Source organism: Siniperca chuatsi, linkage group LG22 (assembly GCF_020085105.1).
Source record: "Siniperca chuatsi isolate FFG_IHB_CAS linkage group LG22, ASM2008510v1, whole genome shotgun sequence".
Lineage (NCBI taxonomy): Eukaryota > Metazoa > Chordata > Actinopteri > Centrarchiformes > Sinipercidae > Siniperca > Siniperca chuatsi.
Window position 1 is genome coordinate 22,287,034 of NC_058063.1, and position 14,509 is coordinate 22,301,542.

The 14,509-nt window shown below is 41.1% G+C and overlaps 2 protein-coding genes across 4 annotated transcripts; both read right to left on the bottom strand.

Annotated features, from left to right (window-relative positions):
- Positions 1 to 997: 997 nt before the first annotated feature.
- On the bottom strand, positions 998 to 5,395 carry LOC122870185 (zinc finger protein 708-like). Its single transcript, XM_044184142.1, has one exon. The coding sequence runs from the start codon at positions 4,244 to 4,246 to the stop codon at positions 3,056 to 3,058; it is 1,191 nt and encodes a 396-aa protein (XP_044040077.1). The 5' UTR covers positions 4,247 to 5,395; the 3' UTR covers positions 998 to 3,055.
- Positions 5,396 to 5,535: 140 nt separating this feature from the next.
- LOC122870274 lies at positions 5,536 to 8,028 on the bottom strand. Of its 3 annotated transcripts, none has more exons than XM_044184404.1 (3): positions 7,913 to 8,028; positions 7,030 to 7,189; positions 5,536 to 6,435 (listed from the first exon to the last, which is right to left on the bottom strand). In XM_044184404.1, exons 2-3 carry the CDS (start codon positions 7,142 to 7,144, stop codon positions 5,831 to 5,833), a joined length of 720 nt encoding a protein of 239 aa, XP_044040339.1. In that variant the 5' UTR covers positions 7,145 to 7,189; positions 7,913 to 8,028; the 3' UTR covers positions 5,536 to 5,830. The 3 variants fall into 3 exon arrangements, with proteins under 3 accessions (XP_044040339.1, XP_044040338.1, XP_044040336.1); XM_044184403.1 differs by having other exon boundaries at positions 7,890 to 8,011; XM_044184401.1 differs by having other exon boundaries at positions 7,714 to 7,990.
- Between the last annotated feature and the right edge of the window lie 6,481 nt (positions 8,029 to 14,509).

The following is a 14,509-nucleotide window of genomic DNA, read 5'->3' on the forward strand; positions in this document are numbered from 1 at the left end:
CTGTAGTATTAAACCGCACTTGCTGATACCATCAGTAACTAGGTGTCGCCAAATCAACCAGGACTGAAATCTTAAGGGTTGCCACTTTAAGCTTTGTAATGAATATCTTTTCAAGGAATCCACAAAATAACTCTAAACCAACGCTTTTGCATTGCTGAAAAGGCATCTGATAAGGAAAAAAGGTCACATGGATATGACATCATATAAGTGGGTGTGGCATTGCGTGCATTGACACTTGATTGCAGAATCACAATGGTAAGTGAAATGACAGCGTTCTGACATAAAAATGGTTAAGCTTATAAAAAACTAAAATCAAATACTCACTGCGTCACTTTCATTCCAATATTTTTTGTAATGGAGTGTAATTGTGTATCAAAATCACTATGAATCAATTCTATACTCCTTTCACCCTTTTGAAAAATGTACATTTTGATAGTCCCATTTTGCCAATTGCCTGCTGTCAAAATGGGGACACTGCTCTAAGTCATTTTGAAAGGGGAAAAAATGGTTTTGAAGATCACAAAATACACGCTGTCTTGAGAGAAATCAATATTCTAAACTGGATCAAATATAATTTTAAACGAAGAGGGGAGGATATTTACTCAACAGGAGGTCGGAAGACACCATACAGCATTCTAGTGAGGCTGACAGACGAAGAAGAAGAACAAAATGAAGTCAAAGTCCTGTCCTGAATCCTATTGAGATGCTGTAGCATGACCTTAAAAAGGCAGTTCATGCTCGAAAACCCTCCAATGTGGCTGAATTACAACAATTCTGCAAAGATGAGTGGGCCAAAACTCCTCCACAGCGCTGTAAAAGACTCACCTCAAGTTATCGCAAACGCTTGATTGCAGTTGTTGCTGCTAAGGGTGGAGCAACCAGTTATTAGGTTTAGGGGGCAATCACTTTTTCACACAGGGCCATGTAGGTTTGGATTTAGTTTTCCCTTAATAATAACAACCTTCATTTAAAAACTGCATTTTGTGTTTACTTGTGTTATCTTTGACTAATATTTCAATTAGTTTGATGATCTGAAACATTTAAGTGTGAAAACATGCAAAAAAATAAGAAATCAAGAAGGGGGCAAGAAAGGAAAGCTGTGGGCAGCAAAAATCAAAGAAAAATAACAGAGTGAAAGACGGCGTAAGCTCTGAGGGTCAAGATGTGTGCAGAGCCTGCAAAAAAAGATAGAGCGAAAAAAAAGATGACCCAGAGAATAGAGATTAGATAATGTGTATTGCATGTAAACAGTGCTTCCACAAGTCATGTGGCGAGGACTTTGGCGTGATTGAAGATGCAGAGGTATTTACTTGTTCAGTGTCTTTGTACTTCATGGATTGGGAGTCTACCATTACCCTCCCTCTTAACTCTTTAGGCCTAGAATGTTTTGTGCCTTACCTTAACGTTAAATGTAACAGTAGGCCTATGAATTGTTTTTCTAATTTTAGCATGGCGTTTTTACCAAATTGTTTAGAATTTTTAAAAGAAGATAAGGGCAAAAAACACTATCTCGGTTGTGTTGTATTTTCATTATATGGTTATTTGAAGACATTAAAATGTTGAAATTACTTATCTTTAATTTGTTTTTTTTATATAAAAACATAAGGTGTCCTATTTTGCCAGTAGCACCTGTTTTTACTTCTGTATATTGTAGGAATGTGGTTAATGTTTATAGAATTGTATTAAGTTGGGAGCTATGGCATTGGGATGATCGCTTTTCAAAAATTCATAATAGAAAGAGTCATAATTGATCTTGTTTGTAGTTTGAGGCGTCCTGTCAGTTTTACAGACGTCTCTTTAATAATGGTGGCCTATGGGGAAAATGCTTTTTGGGCCACAGGGGAATCACTGCAATACCGCGAGTGACCACTGGGCAAAACAGGAAGCAAGGCTAAGCAGTGCCACCATATCCAGATCTTATTACATCCACGATTTCACCCCTAACCACCTCTGGTTGGGTGTAGTCAGTAGTGTGCTTTGTTGCACTTACAACAAACACCCAACAATGAATACACATGTATGTCACTGGAGCAAGGTGAGACAATAAACCACTGAGGTCAAAAAAGACAAGATTTTTAGGGGGATGTTAAGTTACTCTTTAAACCAGCACAATGAAGAGTTTCTGGTGCTCACTTTACTGAAGGCTTCCATTATTGTTTTTCCTGTCATTTCCCACTTTCGACTTCACGCCTCAGAGACTAAACGGATTCAGTAATAGTAGTAGTATAGATGTTAGTTTACATAGTTTATAGTTATTAGATAGGTGTCGAGCCCAGCATTTTTATGTAGACCTCGTCTCTCTTCAGTTTTGACTGTAACTGACAGCAAAATAGACAATTGGACTGCACTGATAAAGCGCTTTTTTTTAAAAGGAAAAGTTTGACATCTTGGGAAATACCTTTATTTGTTTTCTTGCATAAAGTTAGATCAGAAAATTGATATCACTCTCATGTCTGTAAGTATAAAGCTAATGCTAGCAGCCGGCTAACTTAGCCTAGCATAAAGACTGAAAAAATGGGGAAAGAGCTAGCCTGGCTCTGTCCATAAAACAAAATCTGCCCACCAGCACCTTTAACGTGTTAATCTGTGAGCTTTAAATTGTAAAGACTATTCAGCGTTATAGAGCGGGTTATGTACTGGACTACTGAGCTTTAGAGGTGCTGATTGGTGGATCTTGTTACCCCTGTTTCCAGTCTCTATGTAAAGCTAAGCTAGCCAGCTGCTGGTGGTGGCATATTTAGTGGGATCAATCTTCTCATCAAAAATGTTGAACTATTCCTTTAATGCACTTTACATTTTGCCTCTCATTTACCCATTCACACACACACACACACACACACACACACACACACACACACACACACACACACACACCCTGATGGCAGCAAGCTACCATACAAGACACTGGCCTAACCATCAGGAGCAATTTGGGGTTCACTGTCTTGCCCAAGGGAACTCTGACATGTGAACATGAGGAGCTGGAGATCGAACGGACAACCCACTCTACCTCCTGAGCAACAGCTCCTTCCACAAAAAAGATCTCCAATCCAAAGTCTCAGTTTTTCTTGATGTGTGTTAGTCTGTGTTTTGTGAGGTGCTGTAGGAGCCTGAAGCCCCTCTTACATTGTTCACACTCAAAGGGCTTCTCGCCTGTGTGAATGCGTATGTGTTTGGTGAGGTTGCTCTTGTGGTTGAATTGCTTCCCGCACTCTTTACAGTCGTAAGGTTTCTCCCCCGAATGGATCAGCTGGTGTTTCTTCAAGTTCACAGCCTGGGAAAAACACTTGCCGCACTGGGAGCAGCGATGCGGTTTCCCTGCCGTCTTGCCGCACTTGTGACTGCTAAGCTCAGCAAGCTTAGTTAAGTTCTGCCCACACAGGGAGCAGCGTGGTGGTTTCTTCTCGTGAATGGACATGTGTGTTTTCAGAGATGAGTGATGGGAGTAAGCTTTCCCACACTTGTCACAATTGAATGGTTTCTCCTCCATGTGGCTGCGTTCATGGATGATTAGGTGCTGCAGGAGACGGCAGCTCTTGCCGCAGTGTGAGCAGCGGTATGGTTTCTCCCCGGTGTGTATCATCTGGTGCTTCTTCAAATTGTTCCTTACGCTGAAGGCCTTGGGGCACAGGGTGCACTTGAAGGGTTTCTCTCCTGAGTGGGTGTACTGGTGCACTGCCAGTGCGATGTGGATCCTAAACCGCTTTGGACAGAACTTGCACTGATATGGTTTCTCCCCCGTGTGCACACGTTCGTGTTGCTTCAGTTTCGCCAGCTGCTTGAAGCTTTTTGTACAGTAGCTGCAGCTGTGTGGTCTCTCCTCAGAGTGACTAAGCATGTGACTTTTGAGGTCTCCTCTCCTGGCGCAGGTCTTGCCACACTGTTCGCATTTAAATGGTTTCTCCCCCGTATGGATCAGCAGGTGCTCCTTCAGAGTGCCCTCTCTCCCAAACTGCTTCCCGCACACCTCGCAGCTGTAAGATTTCTCCCCCGTGTGGGTGAGGAGGTGCTGCCGGAGGGTGTGCAACAAGTAGAAGCTCTTGCTGCATTGCTTGCAGGCGTGACATCTCTCGCGTGGAGCCCCTTCAGATATTTCTTTACCCTCACGATTTTCATTGTTCTCTGTGTGAACGCGCACATGCAGCCTTAAGTGGCATTTAGTCCGGAAAGTCAGGCTGCATTTGTTGCATGAATACATCTCCTGCTCCGTCTGTCCTGACTCTGGCTGGCTCGGTGCACCTCCTGTCATGCTGCAGTGATGCCGCTGGTGTCTGATGACATTGCTCCTCCTTGAGAAGGATTTCCCACAATGCTCACAGTGGTGATGTCGGGGTTTGGACACACCTTCCTGCAGGTTCTTCTCCCCTTTGTTTTTAATCGGTTGAGGACGCAGCCGAAGGAGTGGGGGGAAAAAAAGAGAGAGAAAGGAGGAAAGACAAATAAAAGTAAAACTTTCTGTCAAAGATCACTCATCCACACTGAGCTGGGATGTACTTTTTGGGAGAAATGAAATGAGCAAGAGTGACTCGTGAATTTCCTCACAGGGGATAAATCAAGTTGTATCGTATTTTAGATAGATAAGCACAGACTCATCATCCACGCTGCAGCTTTGAAAAGAGAATTATTTAATATTAATAATATTCAAAATAGAGCTCCAACATTTAGTCGATTAATCGACTGACAGAAAATTAAGAAGCAACTTTTTTGACAGTTGATTTATCGTTTTGGTCATTTTTTATAAACATAAAATGGAATAAATTTGATTTGAAAAAATAATCAGTAGATTAACTGATAATTAAATTAAGCATTAGCTGCGACCCTAATTTAAATATTAACAGTATAATCCGTTCATACTTTGTAGTTATTTATCTGACTTAAAAAAAATCGCATGGAACATATGAAGCAATGTCGTGGCTTCGGGGGAAATTGTTTGAAGCACGACTGTGTCCAGCAAGTGGTAATTACAGGATAACGTCACATTGGATTTCCCAAGATGCTTTTGAGTCAGTTGCGTTAGAGACGTCATCATTAGTCGACCTGAGCGAACGCAAACAGAATGATACCACAAGCAGGAAATCCGTCTTGTTTTACTTTTGGGATAAAACTCTTTTATATGTTTATATCTGTGACTTGCTAAGCTGCTGGTCATACCAGACCAAGAAAGGCTGTAGCAGTTAGTAGAAATGATTCATACGTGTTTTATTGCTTATGAATTTAACACTTGATTTAACAGCTGATCCTGATGACATTAAACAGCTGATCCTGATGACCCTAAAAAACCTGATTGGTTCACCCAAATACCAAAATAAAAAACCCTTTTCCTCACTTACCTCCAGCAGTACCTGTCCATCAGAGGGTTTTGAGATATCTTGTCTCTGAGGTTTTTGTCTCCAAAACAACAGAATTTAGTTTGTGTTTTTCCTTTGAGAAATCTAAAAATGTTTATCTATAAAACCACATTTTTCTTTTAACAAAAAGAATCCAAAGTTCTCAAACACAAGCAGACAAACAAGAACTTTGCATAAATAAAATGCAGTCTAATATTAACAATGTTTTTATTTAAATCAGGAACTATCTGATAAAAGAAAGTATAAATCTTAACAGCCATTTGATGCCATGTTTCCAGTAGTTGACAGTTTTGAAAACATTTCAGTCAGTACCAAGAAACATACAGAGGTTTGATACGCAGCCCTTCTCGCAGACAAATTACATTTTTCAGATTCAACAGCAATCTCTCTTTCCAGAGTCAGTGTCGCTCTTATTCTGGACAATCCACAGACCTCGATGTCATCTGAACTATTTAACTAAGTCCTTATTAAAACTAGCATCAAATTTAAATGTTATAGAAACATTTACCTCCACCTGCGGGCTCAGAGGCTTCTACACCTTCAGCTTTGCGTTGCTCCGGTTTGGCAACGTTACCTGAAGATTTTGCGTCTGCGCGGTCTGCTTCCTTCTGACGTTCCTCTGAATCACCGCCTGCATCACTGGGCGTGGCTGTTTTGAGGGACTCTGATAGTTCGTAGTCCTGCATGAGCCACGTCACCCCGTCTGAGCTGCCACCACCCTCCTGAATCACCATCAGTGTCCCATCGGCCCCCGCGTGACTCGGCTGCAATTCATCCATGTCTTCGGTTTTAGCTTCCTCCTGGTTGGGGTCTTTGTCGTCAGACTCTGACGCCCCTAGTTCCTCTTTATACAAATTGATCTCTGCTCCGATGTCAATGTCACACCAGTCTGGCTGCTGGTCCAGCTCCGGGTTTATCATGTCTGCCTCCGACTGCTCGTCTTCCTCATCCAACTCGACCTCGACGCCGGCGTGACTCTGCTCCGCTGCCACATGGACGACCTGCCTGTTCAGTCCTGGAGCTTTCATGCAGTCCACCAGGCAGACAGACAGCTCCTTCACAGCGAGGACTGAGGGGTGGTCTGCTGAGTCTGAAGGCAAGACAGGTGGATTTATAAAGCACAATTCATACACTGAGGCAGTTTCAAAGAGTCCGAGTGCAGACAGCATGTTGAGAAAAGAAACTCAGAAACACAATCTAACAAAGCCATCGCTACTGCAAACCTTCTGCTCACCACGATCAGCGCTCTCTCTCTCTCTCTCTCTCTCAGTGAATGAAAGAACGTAAATACATGCGAAAACACAAAATAGTCTCATATTCAGTAATGAAACAGAGCGCACACACACCTCCCCCGCAGCGTTTCAGCACCAGCAAACCGAAGCAGTGACGAGTCAGAAACGGTAATAAAATTTAACACTGCTCATAGCATTGCCAAAGAAGAGCTACTTTTTACTAAATTTAAGTAAATTAAAAAACATCTTTATTCCTGTTTACAGTCATGTGTTAAGTCTGAAGCCCTGACTAGGTATAATTAAAAAGAAAAATGTCAGACTGGACGTTAGCGAGCTCAGATCATATAACAGAAGGTAAAACACTAAGCAGGGGAAGCCAAAGTGAAAACCTCTTCGGTCCCTGACAGCTGCAGGATCTGAACACGTGACGTTGTGTTTCTTCAGCGGCTCACCTTCTGGCTCCAGTCTCACAGCTGGTCCCAGGTCTGCTGGTGTCTTCAAGCAGTCCACCAGGTAGACCGACAGCTGTTTGAAGCCCAGCAGAGACAGACTGCTGGATGACGCCATGATTTCCACTGCAGTCAGTCAGAGGTTCATCAACAGACAACAGACCTAAAAGACATGAGATTAACAGTGAATTGTATAAAAAAAACAAAAGCATATAGTCACAGAGAGCATCTTAGAAAGTCTCATATAACGTCCTTCTCTTACTCGTTTTGTTACTCTATCATTATATATTGTTTTTACCTTTTAACTTGAAGTGCTGCTCTGTTTTAATAGCATTTATCTTTGCCTCATTTTATCTTTTATTGTGGTGTGAAGCACTTTGTAACATGTGTTTTTAAAAGTGCTATATATGATGAAACTAAGCTATATATAATATTTGACTTAACTGTATGCTAGGGGACTGAATGCTATGTCTTTAGTCCATCTGTGAGGCTAACTTTAGCTTAGCTTAGCAGTTTGTGCCTCTCATGCATTAGCATTACATTCGAGGCACAAACTGGGGCTACCTTTTGTTTTAACAAGTTCCTGTCCACCTTCGCCTGATAAATTCTGCCCCGGGTGAAGTTATTGATTCTTCGGAGAAAGACAAACTGTAACTAAACAAAAAGAAAGACATCTTAAGAACTCACCAAACGGAGCTTTTTCCCGGGCTAACGTTTGAGCCAAACTGCTACTACAGGCGAATATCCGGTTCGAATGAGCATAAATACATTTCCACTGGTGTCTTTTGGCTTCTAGTTGTAAAATATATATATATCTGAAGATAAAATTCTGAAAAGCTGGATTAAAACTGAACAAAACGTACGAAAAGCGAAGCCGTGGACGTACTTGAGCGTGCTTGTTTGTTTGTTTTTCCGGGTTCAGTTGACGGACGGGTTTGTCAACCAATGGGCTCCGAGAAGCTGAAGAGGAGGCGGGTTGTTTTAGAAATTTGGTGCCAATCGCAGTGTCGCTTGATGACAAGGCGACGTCACCTCATTTAGGACAAACAGAACAGATTCGCGTTTAGCCCTAAATCCTCTAAAGGTTTTTACTTTACTGCCTGTTAAACACTAATGGCAGCTTAAAATCAGTTGGTTAACGGATTTTATTTGCCTGATATCTCATTTTGTTTCATACACTGTCCAGCTTACATTTTTATTTTACCTCTGTTTAAATTATATTCTGTTATGTTGACTTTATTCCTGTATTAATTGGTTTTTATTACCCGTTTTCAGTGTTGGACTGTAACTGCATTTACTCAAGTACAAGCACATTCTGAGCTACTTGTCCTTTGTGTATTTTAATTTAAAGCTACTTTATTCTTCTACTCCAGTACATTTGAGAGAGATATCTTAAGCTACTTTTAACACCACTACCTTTATTTCACAGCTATAGTTACTTTTCAGATTAAGATTTCTTATTACACTTTACATAAATATGATGCATTGTTATAGATTAAAATACCCATCGACCAAAGTAAATCAAGTTGTAAACATTTGCTGTTATACATCCATCAGTGATAATATTCCAGTAATATATATATATTAATGTATTTTTATAGGCTACTGTAGTCTGGCCACTTTTACTTAACGTCTTCCACCGCTGTTTGTTTTATGTAACACTGGTTTTGATAAGTGACGTAACCTTCAAAAGGCCTACTTTTTTAGACAAAACAAAATAAGATAAGATGATATAAAATGAGATAATCCTTATTGATCACGCTCTGGGAAATTATTAATGTGTCACAGCAGCAAAAGCAAGACAATAACAGATGTATTACATGCTGTAGATAAGTAACCTTAAAAAGAATATTATCTATCTATCTATCTATCTATCTATCTATCTATCTATCTATCTATCTATCTATCTATCTATCTATCTATCTATCTATCTATCTATCTATCTATCTGTCGAGGCTTGTGGCAGTTTTTACACATTTTGGCAAGTGAATCAGTTGTTTTAACACTTAAATGTGAGTACACAGAGTTGTATTAAGAGTTTTGAGAGAGTTAACTTAGTACTGGCGTATGCATTCAAAATTTCATATCCACAGGTAAAATATGCACAACTGGAGTCGTGCATGAAGTCAGTCTTAAGCTATTTTTCAAATATGAATTCTTTACATTATTATCACTTTTTGATTTGTTTTTGTTTGGTTTCATTCCATCATAAAACTTTATACACTTCCTGTCCAAATGTGGAACATGGACATGCAAAGACAATACAATAAAATAAACTGCACAAGCAAGATGTTGTGCATAATGCATCGAAGCACGCCACAGGAAGTGAACTAAACTTCCTCCCACGGAGCTCCTCCTCCCATCTCTTCTCTTTGGGGTGGCGGTAGCTCAGTCCATCAGGACTCGGCTCGGCTCCAGCATGGACCATTCGACACAGAGGTGGACCGGCAGCAGGAGGGGTGCCAGTCCACCTCCGGGCCCCCGACCCCCTAACCCCTCGGGGGCCTGCGCTGCGCTGCGGCGACCCATTGCTCTGACATCAACTGCACGTACAGCTTTCTCCTGTGTGTCTGTAATAAAGCACTGATCAGGGTGTGAAGATGAATGTCCCCCAAGGGGGATTAATAAATGAATTTTTCTTCTTCTTCTACACACCACTAGATGGAGTCACATGATCAGTTTTTGTCCTTTACAGCTGTCATCACCGAGCTTCCTCCTTAGAGTGGGTTTGATTCAAAGTAATGGTTTGTTATCATTTACGAAATAAACAGTTTAGCTTCATGAGACACAAGTTAAAAAAATGCAGTAAACAGACCTTCCTTACTCAGATTTGACTTCTGTTTGGATTTGTAAATGTGCAGTCATTTCTTCTGGGGAAGCATCAACACACAACCTGCCACTGTTCACATTTAAATAAAGCATCTGTCCACTGTGGCGCCGCAGTGTAACAGCTCACTGCGACACAAACGTTTCTGCGTGGAGATTAAAAAAAGCCTGAAACTGATTCTGAGCCTCGGAAAGAAAAGACATCTTGAGGGTCCTCGGGCTGATGGCGGATAAAGACTTGAACAATTGATATAACAGTGCAGGACAGATGACACACAGTCGAGCACAAACACACACACACACACAAATCCACAGACTGAGTCCTTTGAAAATTTGCTCTTTTGAAGTTGAAGACATTTTTAAAGTCCCTTTGAAGTGACTTTTTAATGTTATTGGCTTGCGAGCGTCAATTAAATGACTAAATTATTTCAAATTCAAAGCCTAGTCTTTTCTCATATATAATTAATTAATATAAGATGTAGAATCGCTGGAATAGACTGGGCAGGGGGAGCGAAGGCCAACATCAATATGTCTTTAATCCTCCGAGCTGCTGGAGCACAAATGACTGCAGGGTTGGAGTTGCACAGGCCGGAAATGCAGCATTTGTGCACATTTGATATTTTCTGGATGGTTTATGGATAAAAAATACATAAAATGGCCCCTTTAAAATGAGTGTGTAGGTGCAGGAAAGCTCCTAAAACCTGGTGAGTAGAGCGGTGGTTTCTAACCCGGGGGTCAGAGCCCTTCAGGGGGGTCGCGAGATGATTTCTTAGGTAGGAAAAAAGACAAAACTGCAATCTCGTACACAAAATTAAGTTTGTTTTTCAGCTGTTCGTGTCCTGTGTGAAACTAAAAGTCAGTGTTGACTCGTTTTAACTTACGTACATAACTTAACTCAGGTAACTAATGTACCGATTGTTACCCAAACCACGATCTTTTCCTAAACCTAACCAAACTGCCACTGTTTCACAATTTTACAAGAATACAAGAATGTGGTTTTCATAAATGTCACATATGATATATATTTCACATTTCATATGTGAAAGCATGAATGTAATGTGTTTTGTTGTTGTTGCAGTAAGGGATAAAAAGTCAGAAAATAATGAAAAAGTGTTTTTTTAAGTTCTCAGAACCCAAAGATGTCTTGTTTTGAAAATGTATCTCCCCAACGGTCGAAATGTTGTTTTAAAGCCATCTCTACGCTGCTAGGTGGAGATTTCTAAATCCCTTATGTTTTGAATTATTGGTTTTTTGCCTAACACAGTAAACATCAGTTTTTGACGACAGTGAAATTTTAAGATATTTAGTCCTTTATTTAGATATGAACTCCTGCACTTCATTGTCTTTTGCATGATTTCATTTCCCCACACACAGGTCTGCCAGGTGTGTGTATAAGAGAACACACAATTTGACATATTGAGTCTAAAAACATCAGAATCAGCCTTAAAACAGTAAACATGTCATATGTGTCAGTCAATCACAGCAGACATCGAGCCTTTATTTGGTTTTGTGGAGTTTCTGATTTATTTCATTTACAGGCAGCAGAGTGAAATTAATGCAGCAACATAGGACAAAGTGAAAAGTTTGACCTGAGGATGGCGCTATACGAAAAGTCAGGGGATCGCCAACGTTATTGCATTCGATCCTGCGGGGGGATATGAATGCCTGAAACAGATTTCATGGCAAATCATCCAACAGTTGTTTTCACTCTGAACCAAACACGTCAACCTCATGGTGGCGCTAGGAGAAAAGACAGAGGATTATCGAAATTGGTGCAATTCATCCTCTGGGAACCATGAATGCTCGTACCAAATTTCATGACAATCCATCCAACATCTGTTGAGATATTTCAGTCTGGACCAAAGTGGCGCACCAGCCGACAGGCGGACATGTCATGCTGCTGGTGCGGCTAAAACTGAGCTGGTTGTTCTGCAGCAGAACGATGAACCTAAATGCTTTGAAGCTCAGCTGGTCCTGTTTAAGTTCTGTGAAGGAGAACAAGAACAAGAGGCGGAAAGAAATGTTGACTTTCATCAGCGGACATCTTTGGGAGCGTCTGTAAAGGACACACTCTCTGGGATGCTGCTGCACTTCTGTATTTCACTCTAAAATGGAGATTGATCGCTTCCTGTGTGGAGAACATTTCCCAGCTGTGTGAACACCAGACTCCTAAAACTCACTTTGGCAAACAGAGCAAATCTCCTGCGTCTCAATTAGAGAGGATGATGTTTTAGTAACAGCTCCAGTTTGTGAGTTCATTTTATTTTTACAGAAAACTCTCCAAACATGTTGGTTTCTGACACAGGGACGCTCCAGTTCGCTTCCTTTTTACATTCTGAGCACGTCAAACTTTTCCTCAGATCTCACTAACTTGCTAAAGTAGATCAGTACTGATTTCTTGATTCATCAATGTTTTATTATCGCAAAGAACAAGTTCATCATTATCAGAGCCAACAGCGTCGGTTTGTTTTCAAAGTTGGTGGGGACACAAGGGAATATGTCGAGGAGGCGGGGCAATCAGAGGTCATGCTGTGGTTCATTTTGTAGAAAAAAGGTGAAAGGAGGTTCCTTCACCTAACGTTCAGGGAACACTGAAAGAACCGGAAACTGTTATCACCTTCATGCCATTAGTCTTGTCTTGCCGGTACCCCAAACACTGTCACTGCAATTTAATACGGTTTTCTTTTGATCTGACTGAAACATGTTGATATACTTCAGGTTTTGGCTGAACAATGTCCTGTTATCTTTGAGATTCTTAAAACATATTTTACAGGATAACGGACTGTTTTGCCTTAAAAACCTTAAATGATATCGCAGATGCCATCAAATTCATAAAAACGTCTGGAGTGCTTCATAAAGGTCCTCTTTGTTCTCTTCTTCAAACTTACAGCCAACGCCAAACGCATCTGCTGCCCCCGACAAGAGCGCAGAAATGAAAATGTATAATATGATATTAAAATCAAGAACACAAATGAGTCATTTGTTCCTAAATTGAGCGCACAAATTAGATTTAATTTTCTCGATGACACCTTCTGTATACCGGCAACCGGATAGCCAACGTTTTTTTATAGCAACGGCAGCTCCCGCGCGTACGAGAGCGCGACTCGCGTGAGTGTGAACGCAATAACTGTCGTGGACAGTGTGCACACAGCGAGAACGGCACGTCTGAAACTGGCATAACTGTGCTGATCGCTCTGACTTGGGACTTGACAGTTTCTGATATTATTTTTTGGACACATTTCAGTTGGAAACAAAAAAGTGTTGGTCAATACCCAGCCCGAGTAACGAGCACAACAAACAGTTACAAGGAATTACATTCTTCCTTGGCTGTTATTGTGTGTGTAGAGGCTCAACTTTTTGACCTCAATTTCACAAATTCCCCAGTGGTCATTTAGCACACACACACACACACACACACACACACACACACACACACACATAAATAAACAAACACACAAGCTTTCTTCACCCCTGGTGCCCTGCAAGATTACAGGTTTACATCCTTCATCATCAAAACCCTTTTACAAGTTAATACCTCAGGTACACATAAGTTACCGGCCTCGGGGAGCCTAGGCCCATTTTCCAACCCTCTACACACACACACACACACACACACACACACACACACACATAGCTGGCAGGTCAGCATTTGCAGTCAAAGTGTCTGGCTGTGGTTTGTGTGTTCTGGTGAAACCCAGGAGGACTCCAGTCAACCGAGTCTTCGTTTAAAGAGACGTCAACATGTTTGCGGGGAAATGAAGTCCTAGCAGGAAACCTCCTGTGTCTTCGGATCATGTGAAGAAGACAGTCCAGAGCTCAAAGGTCGCCCTCCTCCTCCATCCCCGTCTTTCTCACCTTCTTTCACGGTTCTCTCACTGAAGAGAAAGAGTAGAGGAGACGGTGAAGGTGTGTAAGGATGAGCAGATAGCGTAATAATCAATACTATTCAGTGTATTGTACTATTCATCAACATAATAAGCAGTTCTAAATGTGGGTTCTGTTTGAAAAGCACCTAGAGGTCAGATATCTTTTTAAATTTCAGTACAGAGAATTTCTGTTTATTTTGTAAGAACATTTTGACATGCTTGTGTCATATGACGGCCATTTTCCCACCCGTAGAAGCGACCTTTGGCCTCAGCTGGGCTCAGCTGGTAAGTCAGTGGCTTCCAACCTTTTTGGCTTTAAGCAGTATCTACTTGTGACCCTTCATTCCAGGTTAGGACGTAAAGGTGGACGTGAATTGCGAGCAGTTCAACCAAAGAGTGATTTTTCTTTCTCATATTTCTTGTATTGAAGGATTTTGAAAGTTGTGAGTATTTCACAAGAAAAATTCAAACATTTGCGAAAAGTCTGAAAAAGTTAATAAAGTCATTTTGTATAAAAGAACATTTTCTCTGTCTTTAATCATCTTGTGACACCCCAGATTTGTCTCGTGACCCTTTGGGGGGCCCCAACCCCCAGGTTGGGAACCAGAGGTCTCAGCTGATTAGACAGAGACTTTGTCATGTCCACCTAAACTGGAGCTGATCGCTAACAATAACTTATTATCATGCGCTCACAATTATCATCTTTAAATGCTAACATGTACTATGTAACATTTGTGTGTACATGAGCATGATAACATGCTAGTGTTTTTAGCATTTACTTTTAATATTAT

Coding starts and splice junctions, on each gene's coding strand:
- LOC122870274 (XM_044184404.1), bottom strand. CDS start 7,144: ATGGCGTCATCCAGCAGTCTGTCTCTGCTGGGCTTCAAACAGCTGTCG. Junction 6,436..7,029: donor TGTGAGACTGGAGCCAGAAG/GTGAGCCGCTGA, acceptor TCTTGCCTTCAG/ACTCAGCAGACCACCCCTCA.
- LOC122870185 (XM_044184142.1), bottom strand. CDS start 4,246: ATGACAGGAGGTGCACCGAGCCAGCCAGAGTCAGGACAGACGGAGCAG.